At 38.7% G+C, this 16,354-nt stretch overlaps 1 protein-coding gene across 8 annotated transcripts in view; it reads right to left on the reverse strand.

The window, feature by feature from the left end:
- Nucleotides 1-597: 597 nt before the first annotated feature.
- The window catches only part of tenm3 (teneurin transmembrane protein 3), a 496,888-nt gene continuing 481,131 nt past the window's right edge, over nt 598-16,354 (reverse strand). For all 8 annotated transcript variants that reach the window (XM_088073250.1, XM_088073247.1, XM_088073283.1 and 5 more), the window contains 9 exons: nt 16,004-16,348; nt 13,407-13,651; nt 13,140-13,321; nt 11,889-12,091; nt 11,168-11,278; nt 9,589-9,731; nt 9,361-9,485; nt 8,202-8,332; nt 598-3,082 (listed from right to left, as the gene is read on the reverse strand). In XM_088073250.1, coding sequence (XP_087929376.1) covers nt 2,327-3,082; nt 8,202-8,332; nt 9,361-9,485; nt 9,589-9,731; nt 11,168-11,278; nt 11,889-12,091; nt 13,140-13,321; nt 13,407-13,651; nt 16,004-16,348 — 2,241 coding nt within the window. In that variant the 3' untranslated portion in view covers nt 598-2,326. The remainder of the gene's footprint in view (nt 3,083-8,201; nt 8,333-9,360; nt 9,486-9,588; nt 9,732-11,167; nt 11,279-11,888; nt 12,092-13,139; nt 13,322-13,406; nt 13,652-16,003; nt 16,349-16,354) is intronic.

Genomic DNA, 16,354 nt, shown 5'->3' on the forward strand with positions numbered 1-16,354 from the left:
TATGCCGACAAATTCTGACATGTCAAATAAATGGCTGAAAGTAACATATGACATCTTGGAGAGACATGTCATTATATTGCTTTTTAAAAAAAGGGCCAAAAATCTCATTATTTATTATGCCGAAAAAATTGCAGAAAAAGAAATCAATTCGTATGTTGAAAAATTTCAAATTTTGACGTGTGTAAAAAAAACGCCTGAATATTACATATTATAGCTTTCAATTGCAACATAGTAGTAATAAAATTTTGAAAGCAGCACCACTTCATGACAAAGCAGTCATAATAAAGGTTGTCCAAAAAGTCATCGAATAGCATGCCAAGAAAAACAATCAATAGGTCTATCAAAAAACCTCACAGTACTAGTCATGGCACGTTCAAAGATTTTGTGAAAATAAAGTCCTTTGAATGCAATTTGTTTTAATGACTTAAGTACCGAATCTCAATTACGACATCACAAAACCGCATGGAACTACGACACCATGTTAATTGCAGCTTGCAACTTTTTTTTTACTTTTTGCCTTTCACAGTGGACAGAAGAAAAAGATTTTCCCAACAGTGAAAAAACACAAAAACCCCCAAAATCAAACAAAAAAAAAAATAGTTTCAAGGATTTTTATTCTTTACCGTAGAAACACTGTACATAAATTACTTTCTCTGAGACTAATATTGATGTACGGATAAGTGGAATTTCTCAACCTTCAAAATAAAAAAAGATCAACCCATAAAACATTGTCAACTTGTCTCTGAAAAAAGATTGGTAGCATATGATGTTAACACTCTGTGTAAAGTTCCTGTTCTTTCCTTTAAAATGATTAAAGATGCCTTCCCAACCTTGTAAACACACATACACACAAAGAAAACTCCTCTGTAAGAGTACAGAGACCCACAATCAATGAGAAAACATCCACATCGATTTTTGATCTATACTGTTACTCATTAAAGTCACTGATGGCGATGCACTGTCCCTTTAAGGAGAAACGAGCAAAAACGAGGAGAGAAGCAACAATTAGTTACTACTCACAGCAACCCTGCCCCCCCAAAGCCATGACAACATGTTTCTATTGCAAGCAATACTACTACCTTTGACCGATAAAAGCACAAGGTCTATGCATTATGAGGCTGAGTCACATTTTGCAGGAGTGAAAGACTCCCAGGCTGATAGGGGATCAGTGTTTTACAGGACCAGTGAGCCCACTCGGTCCACAAAGAATCAGAAACAGCCGTGGCACCGTGGTCGCTCTGTTTCCTCACAGACAGCTGTTGATTGTAGTCTGAAACTGTAAGATTTTATAGACCTTGTAAAAAGACAGGGGATGAGAGGAGTGGTTTTAGAATTGACCAAACAGATAATAGATCAGAAGGAAACAAAAAACACAACTCAAAGTTTTGTTTAGTTCAGATCATGGTCCGGTGGTGGTGTTGGTGGTGTAGTAATAGTAGTAATAGTGGTATAGGTAATAGTATGTAAACATTTTTTTGTTCATTTTATATCCCCTTTTTGTCTGAAGCAAATGCAAGTTTATATATAAAAACAAAAACAAAAAATCCAAACAGAAAATAAGTCTTTTTTTTCCTTCGTACAAATTGTAGTCCTTTTTTGTGCCTGTCTCTCTTAGAGAGAGTCCACAACAGTTCCATTCAATGGCTTCAGCCATGAAAACAATAGATCCTATAGACATGGCTCACAGAGGTCGATAACCCAGAGCGACGGGTCACAGCTGGACCCGCACAGATATGATACCTGCAACATCTGTTAGGGATCCACAGACATTTGTTATATTGACTGCTCTGACAGTTTACAACTGTCTAAATGCTTGGGGCTCATCTAGTTGTGATGGCTGCTGAAATGCTCAGTTGGCTATTTGAACGAGTCTCTACATCCCACTGTTTCACAGCTAGATAGCACACGATTATAGCACTCAGGTTAGCCCCGCCTACCAGAGAGAGGGGGAGGGGCATGCGTGCAGGCTGTTTAAAGGCAGACGACAGGGCGAAAGAAAGAGAAGAGAAAGAAAACATAGATAGAAAAAGAAAGAGAGAAAAAGGCATTGGTCAAAAGACTGAACCTTCTTGAAGGCTCACGACGACTGTTTAAACCATCACAACTGTAGTTTCATAATGTTTCAGGTCATTTGTGTTGAAGTGATTGTTCACTTTAAATCCTACTTTACCACTGAATAAAACTAAATTGCAAACACGGTCTCTTCAGTGGCTAATTTTGAGTCTCAAGACAGTTCAGCCTGTGACATCCATTTTGTGTTAAAACTGAACTCTTTGTTAGTCTTTGACAGTCACGGGGTAGAAATTAGACGTCTGTTGATGCCGTGTTACCTCCTCCCTATCTCGCTCTGCCGTAAGAACTGCATGTTGTTAGCGCTATCGGCCAGCTCTGGGTACTGCTCTATTGACAAGACGTAGTAGCCATCGTAACCCAAAACCTTTCCGCTGCTGAGCAGCTGCCTTTTCTCTCCCTCCGTCCACAGCCGAACTCCCTCCTCCCCATCTCTCACCCGCTGCTGTTCGCGGGCCCAGGCGCTTGACAACGCTCTCTGCCTTGCATGCTCCAGGATTCGTGCTTTCTCTTCGTCCAGCGTCGTCCCGTAACGCACGTGGAGTGCCAGAGCACCGTACTGCAGCTCCACATCAGCAAAGCGCCGCGTTCTGCCATTCATCACCGTTGTAGACTGGGACACTGTGACATTCACCCCGTTTTCCAGCGATTTCCTGCCTGAGGTGAGCCGCAGCGCACTGAGGTCATTCTCAGGTAGGCTGGTCTTGATGAAGTAGTGTGTGTCTCGTCCCTCCACTGTATAATGTAGGTCTTCAAGGTAAAAGGCATTGTTTAGGACTGCAGCAACCTTGATGCAGTCTTCATTGGCAATGTTGAGAGCATTGGTCACGACGCGGCCTTGGATCACAGCAAGCATCACTCCCTTGCCTATCAGAGACTTTACAGTGGCGAACCATAGCCAGGGTTTGGCGTGGTCTGAATGACGCCGGCTGAGCTGGATTTCTGGCATGCGCTCAAAAGACAGGAAGGCCCGAGACTGACAAGTCACCTCCTGCTGGACACCTGAGATAGACTGTGGATGAGAGGAAGAGGAAAACAATGTTTGGCTTCATGTGATGCTTGCTAATGAAGACATCAAAAGTACACTATATAAAACACGATAGCATGTCTTTGTGGTTTTCAATGCTGAAAAACGTCACAGCATAGCATTTTGAAAAACACCATCGTACAGAATGTCGAAAGAAACAGCTGAAAAAGTCATAAGTGTAAAAAAAAGTCATAATATGGCATGTCAAAGAACGCTGTTGTGTAACATGTAGAAAAATGTCCAAAGAAGTCACCGGTTTTGATATTAAAGAAAGTCATAGTTTGGCATGTTGAAAACACCATAGTAGCATGTCGAAAAAAATGGCCAAAAAAGTCGATGCTGTCAAGTCAAGTCAATTTTATTTATAGAGCCCATTATCACAAAACATGGTTTGCCTCAGAGGGCTTTACAGTGTACATGCTGAAAAAAAGTCATTGTATAGCATGTCAAAGTACCAAAGTATATCATTTTGAAAAAAAAGGCGGAAATATATATATTTTAATATATATAATATCAAAATATTCCATAGTTTAGCATGAAAAAAAGAAAAAGGAAACGAAAACAGTTGAAAACTTGTTTTTAATGTCAAAAAGTCATAGTACAGCACGTCAAAAATGGCATAGTATAGCATGTCAAATTAACAGCTGAAAAATTGACGTTTAAAATCTCGAAAAAAGTCATATTCTATAATGTCGGATAAAAGTGAGAATATTTGTATAACGTGGAAAAAGTCTTAGTTAAAAGTCATTTTGTTGAAAAAGTCACAATATTGCTAGTTGAAAAAAGTCATGGCATTGTATGTGTATGTAAAAAATCTTGGTATAGCATATCGAAAAAATTTGAAAAAATGGTAAGTATAGTATAAGTCACAGTACAATTCTTGGAAAAAAGCATACAGAATAAGTCATTGTATGGCATATTGAAAAAAAGCCATAGTATAGCATGTCAAAAAAAATACAAAAAAGTCATAATATACCATGTCGTAAAAAGTCATAGTATAACTTGTCAAAAGAACTGCAAAAAAAGTAACAGTTAAGTATGTCAAAAAGCCATAGCTAAGTACGGTGAATAAACTACAAAAAGTCATAGTATGTAATATGAAAAAAACATAGTATAGCATGTTGGACAAACAACAAAAAAGTAATAGTATGCATGTAAAAAAAATCATAGTATACTACATCGGAAAACCATAAAAAATCCAGTCATAGTCTTAGTGTCGTATGTTTAAAAATCTCATAGTATATCAAAGCCATAAAAAGTCATAGCACAGTATGTCGAAAACAGAATAGAGCATGTCAAAAAGGTCAATGTATTGTATATCGAAAAGTCATCTTATAGTATGTTGAAAAGTCACAGCATCGTATGTAAAAAAAAAACCTCATAGTACAACATTGTTAAGAAGTCATAGTAAATCATGCAGAAAAAACGTACAGAAAAGTCAGAGTATAGTACTGTAAGTTGTCATAGTATGCTGTTGTAGTAAAAACTTAATCTAGTGTGTTAAAAATCGTGGTAGTATGTAGTAAACCCATTGTATAGCATGTAAAAAAACATCATAGTGTAGTATGTTCAAAGAAACATTGTAGTACAGTATGTTGCAAAATGTAATAATATAGTATGTCAAAAAGGTACAATGGTATATCTAAAAATATAATTTTCTAGTATGTCAAACAAAGTCATAGCATAGTATTTAAAGACAAAAATCCCACTGTATAACAAACTAAAAAAATCTTATAGTATGTTAATACAGATACAGTATGTCAAACTAAAACCTACGAGTTATAGTTTAGTATGTCGGAAAAAATGTCCTAGCATATAAAAATAAAATCAGGAAAACAAAATCAAAATAAAAACAACCCTCATAACAGACAGAAAAATGTCACCGCAAAACTGTAAAACCTGAACAATAGTGATTATGTGTGCTGTATATTCTTATGTCACCACAAATCTGATTAAAACTAATTATTTTTAGTTAGAATCATATTCAGTATGTAGCTTTTACTTTTGCTGTTGCTTTGTTGTTTTTCTAAATAATATCTGTAGGTGTATGTTACTGTTATGTGATATACTGTAGGTGTACTATATTTTCGTTCTCCTCTCCAGGGACTGTGGGAGAAAATGAGATTTCTGGCTGTATCTTTGGACAATAACAGTTTGCTGTTTGTCTTTATTGCATTTGCTGTTTGAGAAATAAACCAGAATAAACTAGAAAGGAACAGCACTGCACTTCAGCGCTAAAAAAAGACATTAATAAACACACACACACACACACACACACACACACACACACACACACACACACACAAAGTGGTATATTCATATGATTATTTTTGCTGACAAGCAAAAAGGAGTTTTACTATTTGTGCGTGTGTGTACATGTGTGGGCTTGGCCGATCAACACCCCTGTTGCTTCTAAAGTTCCTAGTGCGAAAGGCCATTACTGCACTCAAATGGCAAAAATAAGTCCAGTTCATTCACACTTCAAATAACACTGTCAGTCGGTCCAACTCTCTCTCCTCTCCCTTCTCATTTTCTCCCAATCCCTTTCTCAATCTGCCACATCTATTTTTGTCCCAGCCTTCATTAAGCAGTGTTCATGTTGGTGTCTTTATTTCTCTAAATTTCAGCACATTCGCTCACTCTGTGTGCACAAGTGTGACTTCCAGATAACCTGTCCACCAAACAACTGTATGAATAGCAGCCGTTACTGAGTGAGTGTGAGAAATGAGGAAGGAGCAGAGAATGCAGCTTTAAGCAGAGAAAGGCGTGAATGATTGGTTTTTGCAGGATGACTCCTCTCCTCATTATTCTCACTCCATTTCATCCTACAGTTTCCTCTTTTCCCTCCATTTCCTGATTTTCCTTTCTCTATGAATGCCAGGTTGTCTCTTGATTTCCTCATCAGCTCACCATCCCGTTTTATCATGTTTTTTAACTGCTTTGTTTCCTTGTCTATTTTCACTTTGTAATTTTCATCTCGATTTTCTGAACGTCTTTTGCGCCACTACTTTCATCTAAATCCTTTTCCTTCCTTTGCACATTTGTATTCATGTGCATGAAATGAACCTTACCTGATTGTAATTTTACAGTCTGTAATCATTTGAATATATTTGTGCCTGGCTGCACTTAGTTTAGTTAGCAGAGTTACAAATAGCATCGTACAAATGTATGATATCTGTAAAATGTACGTTTTGTTTTTTTTAAAAAAAAGATGCATTATTGTATTTTTTTTCCCCTTTTTTTCTGAGTATCAATAGGTATGCAGGTAAGCATAAAGGTAAGTGCTACATATAGATAGTCCTGGGTAGAGGTAAGTTTTATAAATTAATATGGTTGTTTGAGTGACTAATCTATTATTTACCAACAGGTAAGTGCAAGTATAAAGTAAAACGACAGTATAGTTCAGTGGTAGGTTTAGAGATGAAATGTGAAATTTCGCGCAGAAGAGCTTGACTGACTTTGACAAGAAATTACAAGACGGATAAATTAAATTAGATTGTTTGTTGTAATTAAGACCTCACAAATTAAAATTTGAGACTGACTTTTAAGGCCTAATATTTATTTATGAAACTGAATTTTAGACATTTTAAGACTTTTCAAGGAGCTGTTTTTTCTGTGTGTGGAGTTAACAGATTCACATTGTCCTACCTATTGCAGGTGAAATCTTAATTGTTAACATATATTTGATTGTCTGAATTTAATAATAATAATAATTATAATGATAATAACTTTATTCATTTAGCACCTTCATAAACAGTTGTTCAGAAAGTGCTTTGACAGACAAAGTTAAGGCAGGAACACAGGAAATAATAAAATAAACATTAACAAACATGCCAGACAGAGAGAGGTCTATAAAAGTCACACAAAACGGCAAGAACAAAATGCTTATACAAAAGGTCAATAAGAATGAAGCAAATAAAAGGAATGAAAGTGACAATGCAGGCAGACCTCAAAAGGCAGTTAAAGCACTCAATGAATAAAAAATTAGAAAATAAAAGAATAAATGCAATAAAAGATGATAAAAAGAATATACGAAATAAAATAAGAAGACAACATCACATCAGTGGGGTTAAAACAAGATAAAAAGATAAAAACAGATAAATAAGAGATACATGAACAAGTGTAGAACAGGAACAGGAAAATGAATGAATAGAGGAACAGAGATAAAATAAATCGATAGATAAAGGCGACATCATATAAAAGGAAGCCTGTAAAAGTGAGAAGTGATTTAAAAGATCTCTGTAACCTCTCATCCTTTACAGGGCAGCTGGAGCTGATCCCAGCTGATTTGGACAAGAGACACCCACCAGACAATCAGGGCTGACACAGACACAGAAAACCATCTACACTCACGTCTACGTCTGTGTATGGACAATTTATAGTCAACCCTGCATGTCTTTATGTCTTTGTGGGAGTAAACCAGATAAACCAGAAAACAAAACAAAACAGAAGACTCCACACAAAAGGGCCCGGCGGGTTCAAACCCGGAGACCTCTTTCTGTGAGACGACAGTGCACCACCATGCTGCCCAAAAATATCAGAAAAATAGATTTAATAAATATTTTTAATAATCTATGATGACAGCAGTGGATGTGGATGCAGCAGCCAGTAGCTCCTAAAATCCTTGCAACTTTTTTTGCGGTATTTTTCTGTTTTTTCGACTCCATGGCCCCTTTACTGAAGCATGACTTTTCTATGATAAAGAAGCACTTAACAACATTGGGAAAAGTTGTGTTAGTTTTGTACTGACTGCAGCAGGCTGCAAGAGGATCTCCACCAATGGGAATAATTTAATCAACTCATCTTTCAACTCCAAAGATGTAGCAGGATCAAGGACAAATTTTAACTAATAAAACTACCTTCTACCTTCACATTGTCACATTGCTGGTTAAGGCCGGAAGCAAAAGAATGCTCGAAGGTTTGAGCTGCATTTTCCGCTCCTATAGTTAAATGTGCATTTGCTCATCAGCTATGATGCATATGCCAATGTTTCTACTCAGGAATAAGTCTTGTCCTAACTGCTGCTAACGCAACAGTGTCTCCTAAGTCAACTGCATCTGTGGTTCTTTCAACCTTTCTCTATAAGAGTCATTGGAATACTCACAGGCAGATCATCCCACAGTTGGCTCTTTTTCATCTCCAGCGACGGCTGGGTCAGGTCAAACTTGGGAATGGGGAATCCTGGGATTGCGTTGTGGAGATGGAAGCCGAAAGTGACCAGCCAGATATTGACATCTATAGAGAAAGAGAGCAGTGGATGTAACAAAGAGAAGAAGTAAAAATGTTCAACAAGGTTAAGCTGATATGGGAGAAGGAATGTGGACTGTGTTGAATACGTGTTCTGTCCAATCATTTTCCACAAGTTCAGGCTTTTGGAGACAGTTTTGTTGAAAGAATTTGATTAGATATTTCGTAACCTCTAAGTTAAAAAGTGTACAGGCAGGTGTGATGGAAAGAAGTCTATGCTGGAAGAAATGTGGCAGATGATTTCCACATATGCTGGGGCTGTCCAGCCATTCGATCATGTAAGCACGAAGTAACAAGCAACACAAAACATATTCACTATCTATTTGGGCAATATTATAGCTCATCTTTTGCCCCAAAATAAATACGAACTAAAGATATTATTAGCTGCCAGCAAGAAAGCTGTAATATAAAAATGGTTAAAGGCTGAACCTCTAATAAAGACTGACTGGATAGATGTTGTTACTACTATTCAAGGAATGGAAAGAATAACTTTTTAATCAAATTTACCAACTGATAAATTCCTGCGGTACTGGGAAGAGAGAGTATGTGACCTCACAAGATGATCACTGAATATTTACCATATAAAGAGACTTGAATATCCATCAGTGCAATTGCTTATAAATACAAAAGGGACCAACTGTTTGTACGTTCTGCAGTGTTTAACTGTATTTCAATGTTCATTTGGAAAAATAAAGTATAAAAAAAGAGAAGTGAAAAAAAATTGAAGAGTGGGCTCAAGGCATGTTTCTTTGATAATCTGCTCTCAATAAAGGCACAACCTGAAAAAACTGTCACGATAAAGACAGGCTTTCTAAATTTACTTTGCCTTGTTATAATAATTCCAAGCAAACCTGCTGTTCTCTTTACAAACATTAAATGACTCACATTGTTGCAGCACGTTACTGCAAAAAACCAATAAAAACTCCTGCTTCAGTTTCTTCTGATGGACCATCTAGACAGAAAAAAGTGCCTTCCACCTCTTTAGTGCTTTTATACTGGTAATGTTTTCTTGTTACCTGTGACATATTCTTTGACCTGATGAATCTTGCTGATGGGGTTGTTGCCGCGGAACATGTAGAGGTTGAAAGGCTGGGGGTCTTTGCCAACACGTGTCCATGTGCTGATGTCAGGAGTCGTCCACCTTCATAACAAACACTCTTGTCAGATGTGACAGTGACAAACCTGGAAAAGCATTCTGTTGTATGGAATAACCTCTAATTCTTGGACTGAAAGGGAGCGAATACCTTCCAGCAGGGATGTCATAGTCTCTGTCTCCGAAATGCAGCAGTCGGGTCAGAGGGTCATACAGGCCTCCATGGAAACCAATTACCAGCACAAAGTCCGGGTTGGAGTCAAAGTAAACCTCACCGTATGCCGTGTACTGCACCTACACACACACACACACACACACACACACACACACACACACACACACACACACACACACACACACACACACACACACACACACAGACACACACACAGACACAAACAAACAAACAAACAAACAAACACACACACACACACACACACACACACACACACACACACACACACACACACACACACACACACAGACACAAACAAACAAACAAACAAACAAACACACACACACACACACACACACACACACACACACACACACACACACACACAGATTTATGATCTGCTATGAAGACACAAAATCATTTCATAGATACAGGATGTCCACAGGTATAAACAAGTTAAATTTAGTATTTTTCTAAATCTTTGCAATAACTTTAAATGAAACTTTAGATCAAACATGTGATGCAAATACAAATGAAAAATGTAAAATGAAAATGCACAAATATTAAGTGAAGACATAGATGTCAGTTCAATTGATTGGAAAGGTAAAATAACACTAATGATACTCTCTGTTGTTACTGCTCTGCATGCGCAACTGCACCACCTTGACCCCAGGGTCCCAAGTTTGAACAGCGCAGTTTGCTTTGTAAGCATCTCTAAGCACTGGCTTTAACTACCACAAATTATCATTTTTTTCGATCACTGGAGAATAAAATACAGGCGTTGTGTTGAAGTGTGTTCCCACACCATATAGTTTCCCTCCTTTTAAAATAATGTTTCTCGTAGAGCCACCACCTGAAATTCATGTGGTGATGTGACTAACAAACTTTTAAGACCCATCCAATCTGGAAATCAGATCATTTAGAGCAGTTTAAGACCATTTATTTGCAAATGTGTATTTAATACATTTTACAACACTTTAGAATTTTAACAGATACACTTGCTATGCAAAGAAAACTAAAATTAGTGCCTTGTGGTTGTGTGCCCCGCAAACATATCAAGTCCCACTCATAGTTTACATCCATGTCTATGAAAACATGGATGCTTCACACACATCTTTCCCCCGGCAGCACAGAGGGTCTATACAATATCTGTTAATTAATATCTAACAGCTTAAAGATGGGCACCCAGATTAGTATCACCAATTCAGTATCTCACCAAATGTCTCCCCTTCTGTTCCTGAGTAATGTCATTAAATATTGGCCAGAAAAGTGATTTTACAGAGGTCAAGTAGATGTCACAGTAAAACTGACCTTTGATCTTTGGATATAAACTGTAATTACTTCATCTTTTTATCCCATTTGACATCTGTCTGAAATTTTGTCATAATAAGCATTTGAATTCTTGGCCAGTTCATCGTTGAGACCAAGTGAATGTTTGTGCCAAAAGTGAAGAAATTCCCTAGAGTTGTTCTCGCATTCACAAAAATGGGACTTGCGCACGGATGTATGGAAAAACAACCCGAAAATGTAACAAAAAACATTCACACACACATACCTGTTTAAGCAGTAGTCCATTGTTGCTAAAGACAGCCAGTGGCGTCCCAGTGTTATCACATGCAATATAAAACTCCTCTCCGCTGCTGATCTCCATAGCAAACACATGGCCCTGTGCAGCAATAAACATTGCAATTAGACACATTATGAATACAGAAATAACAATTATGCTGATGAGTTTTATTTTAGCTGTTGTATTCTAACTTCACGGGAGGGCTGTAAAGAATGACATCACCCTTTTTTATTAATTGTTGTGGGTCTTGCTACTGCTGCTTATTCAATAGCCACATTCATCACAATGAAACAAGTTCATCTCTGGCTGTCACTGTGTTACATGTTTCCTAACCTGTGAAGCATTTAAAGTACCAAGAGATTTGGGAGGATAATATAAAGTGGGGCTGCTGCAGAGGAAAAAAAAACATAACCTCTCTAATTGAGATGCTGTACATTCACCATGTTTTCCCTGTGGTTACTGGAGGGAAACCTGCTGCACACAGACTATCATAAATCAAAAAGTTGAGAGTGAAAACCAACAGCGGCTCATAAATAGCAGTAAGTGGCAGCTCTGGACTCCTCCACATTCAACGCCTGTCTCTAGCTGGAGATTCATACGGAGAAGAAATCCCCAAATTTTTACAGACTTAACTTGCCAAATTCGACCAATTAACTGTATGTTCACAATAATGTCACCATATTTAGAATCACTTTCCCAGTTTAGCTACCTGCAGATCGTAGTAAAAGGATGTGATTTCGGAGCTGGAGTGGTTGTAGACATGGGTGATCCTGGTGGGGTAGTTCAGGTCAGCGTAGAAGAACTGCAGGTGTTGGCCCAGACTGTTTCTAGAAGCCACACGCCGACTCAAACCATCGTAACGATACTGGATAGTCCAGCTGGCCGCTTTGCTGTAGACACGAACTAGAAGACCTGAATTATAGATAATAAAAGAAAGAATGAGGATGTGGAGAATGACAAGATAAAAAGCACCCATAAAAAATCTATACATTGTGGTGTTAAGTCAGCTAAAAACTGGGGTTAAGGAAGAGCAACTACATAAAATGTCAAACTTTTGCGGCCAAGTTAAGCCATTTAATTGATCGCGTGTGATTGCTCACGTTTAACTACGAGTAACAACAGCATTCAGAGTGCCTATCCACCTCTGAGTGAGCCTATGCAATGGCTTGCTGTTGCTACGACATTGGCTGGAGGTACCTGAAGCTTTGAAATAGAGCCAGGGTGAGTGTCTTTTCAAACAAGCAACACATTGCTTAGCCTGTTTACTGATGACAGGAACAGGTTAGGACATCATCATTGGGAAACGCTTAACAATACGATTTTTGGTTGCTCACTTTCATCTAGTCCTGTGAGGAGGTGTTATTGTGACCATGATTCTCATGGATGGAAAAAAGAGACCTGAATACAGTGTTGGAGGTGGGGCCTGTTGGAGGTTCAGTGGCGAATAAAGCCAAAAATGTTTGACTTCCAGGGTAAAAAATTACCCACATATTCCCCATGGTCGGACCCATAAAGAGGGTGTACTGTAGACTACGCCTACTGAGGAGATTACTCTCTTGTATGAGGCTAAAATGATTTAAATGTTTGGCTCTAGACTACTGAAATATTATTGGAATAAATGGATCGAATCCCGATATAAAAGCAGGTCTCTCACATTCTACGGCAAAGTCTTTTTTTGGCCCCACCTGACGGACTTGGAAGTTGTAATTAATAGTTTGTCCACTATGTGGACTGGCTTCAAAGCCTGGCGATGCTCCTGGGGGCTTGTTGAAAGTGACTTGTAGTAGCATGATCCCAGCTGCTAGGAGTTCAAGAACCAACCCTGCTGCTAGTCACTATATCATCAAGCTTTTCGCTCAGTGTAATTCATAAGAACATACAGATGAATGACACTGTGGCACTTTCTGAAGGGACTGGGCCTTCTTATGCTATGGCAGGCAATTGCAATAGTAATCCTCACCTTTGGAGTTGTATTCAAATATCTCAGCTCCTCTCTGTCTCAGAAAACCATCTTCATCCAGCCTGTACTGAACATCTCCCAGACGAGTGATCCTGTCCCTCAGATCGTAGCGTAGAGGAGTTAAACGACCACTGTTGCCAGGGTTCAGCAAATGCAGGTTCCCATTCAGGTCATAATTATACCTGGAATACCAGAAGATTATACTATTAGTTTTAAACATGATCAAACGATGATGCAACTTTTTCAGTTTTGATGTCATGATCCTACCGCCACATCATCTTCTCGTTGAGGGAGACCGTCTGCAGCTGACCATCAACATCATACTCATATCCATATTTGGTTGTGTTGGCGAACGGTCCAATCTTGATCTCCCGCTTTGTGACTCGGCCCATGTTGTCATACTGAATGGTGATCCAGTACATCAGAGACCTGAAGATCTCGTATTGGATCTCCTTGATGCGGCCGTGCTGGTCGAAGTGTTTGGTGTAGGTCATCACTGCCGTGGAGATGATCTAATATGAGAAGAAAACAAGTTCAGAAAACCAACAGTTTACTTTCAACACTGACAAAGAGCCTGTTTATAGCTGGTATCAATATGCATCTTGGGTGATTTAATCACTAGTGGGCTGCGTTAAATATACGTGTAAATGACCACCAAGATGCAATGCGATCCAATCACTCAAACTACTTGCAGAGGTGGTCTGGGATGCACCTTCTGTAGAGTAAATGCTAATGCGTCCTGATGTGTCCCCGAAAAATACTACATCATCAGTGCAAATGCAGGATGTGGTAACTGTTCTGGTGACAGTAAGCTAACACATAACTTCCCTACTTTACGAAGAGTTCAACAAAACGTTGCATGACCGTCCATCATTTTGTCCTATGGATAATGATGTGTTACAAGAGTATAACCATCAGTGGGGTCCTTTGACCTTCTAGCACAGTGGCTCCCAACTGGTCCAGTCAAAGGGTCCAGACTTATCTTTAGTTATTAACTCAAGATCCACACATAAATTACCACATATTCAGTTGCACAAAACATAAACAACATGTTGGCGTAGAACACTAAGAAATAAAACATATTGCAAAAATAAACAGACTTAAACAGCACTTCAAAATAAAAGCTCTGTGCTGAAAATTCACTGTATATTAAAGTGTACCGCAACCTATCAATTGGTAACGACTGATGCAACATAAGTCATGTAGGCAGTGACAAAATCCAAACACAAACGGTCAGCTGGAAACACACGATAGACACAGGTATGAACGGCAATGTGTCTTGGCTGTCCACTTGTGTTTGGACCACAAAAATGCATGTTAATACGAGGTATAAACTTGCTAAAAAAAGCCCTGCTGATCAGATTTCAACAGAGAGACTGGAGGGAGTATAAATGACTGACTAGGCGAGACAGGGCATTAAACAAGTGCCAGCCGGGATAGTGTTTTTATCCTGCTTTGTAGACACAAACACATTAACGATTGGTTCTGTTGGGGGAAATCAAGCGAATAGCTCAGGGCCTGTGTTTATCAGCATCTCAGAATCACTCCTAAGAATTGAATTGAAAGTTAAACTTGGACTAAAAACAGTTATTTAAGATTTCAGGGCTCTTTTTCAGTGAGTAGTAGGAGCTCTCATTTGAGAAATGTTTGGTTTGTGTGGTAAAAAAGAGTCCACTGATAGCCTGCTGACACTGTGGCAGTAAACATTGTTATTCAACAACTAACTGAGTGCTGCTAAGGGAGATAACCTGCTTTATCCAGTCTGGTGCAATATCATAAAAATTAAAATTTTTGTTTTTGCTTGTATGTGATGGATAATATGGAAGTCACCTGGTTTCACCTCATTACTTCTTGCCTTTTTTCTCCTTCTCAGAGGTCCATGTTTGCATTCCAAAACAAAATTTCACTCGTGCATTTGATTTATTGGGGTCTTTAACATAAGTTGTTTGCAAAACAAACAATCTGAATCAAAATGAAAGGTACATTTATTGGTCACTGTTCTTGAGGGATGCATTCTACTTGCAATTTGCATAACATAATGCATCATTCTGTCATATCATCAGTAATGTAGAAAATGTTGTGATATGAAGTCATATCTCCTACCACAAGGAGTAACTTGTAATGCAAGGTGCAGCTGTGTAAAATGTCAGGGTGCAGGGATGAGGGAGGATCAAACAGTAAAGTCACACAATTACGTTTTTTTTACTTGGTGTCAATATGCTTAACCTGCACACCAACTAGGAGGTTATTTAGTCATGAATTATTTATTCCCTTGAAAATTCAGATTAAGGATGTATGACAGGGATACTCAACTTGCTTTGCTTAGGGTCCACTTTTGCAAAATGACAGGGGGGCAGGGACCAGTCACAGCAGCCTTATACATGTTTCTAGAATTTTAGGACGTTTGTAGGATTTTAGGTCGTTTCTCAGATGTCTGGATTATTCTATGATTTTCTGACATTTCTTGCATTTTAGGACATTTCTATAATTGTAGGACATTTCTAGGATTTTAGGACATTAGGGGCTTAGCTAGGACCTCTGTCAGGGGGTGCAAGGGATCCTTCACTGGTACTTTTTTTGATAAACGAGCTATTTTGATTCTGTTTCATGGACTCTCGCACATTATTTATACTAAAAGTACAAAAACAATTCCCAGTGTGAATCACTTTATTTTACTGTGGCCACCCAACACCCGCCTTGGCCCGCTGGCTGTAAGCTGAGTATCACTGATGTGTGATCTGTCACTCTCTGTTCTTTTAAATGCCTGATTAATATCAAAGTTCCAACAAGATGTATGAGGTACCTTTTCTTATTCATCCATCATTTAAGGACAATATAAATCAATGCAGCCAATCTTGTCTTACCTGATTGATATCATAATAGATGACTCCAAACTTCCCAAACTGCTCCACCTTCCCAGATATATCATCAAACTGGTAGAGATCTATGGGCAGCGGTGTCTCATTGATTACAGCCTGCATGCTGGTGACTCTGAAGCTGTTGTCGTAAGTGTAGTCGAAGCGTGCGTTCACCATCCCATCCTCACTGAAGCGGAATATTTGCCGGTCAACAAGCGGGCCGATCTGGCGGTATCGGATGGAACAGATGAAGCCTTCGCTCTGCAGGTTGACGGTCTTAAGCACACCAGCGGTCTCATCATACGTGAAACTGACCCGTGTTGAGTCATAGAGGATCTCTGCCAGCTTGTTCTGATA

The sequence above is a fragment of the Plectropomus leopardus genome, chromosome 3 (genome assembly GCF_026936395.1).
Source record: "Plectropomus leopardus strain MGB_pleo_1.0 chromosome 3, ASM2693639v1, whole genome shotgun sequence".
Lineage (NCBI taxonomy): Eukaryota > Metazoa > Chordata > Actinopteri > Perciformes > Serranidae > Plectropomus > Plectropomus leopardus.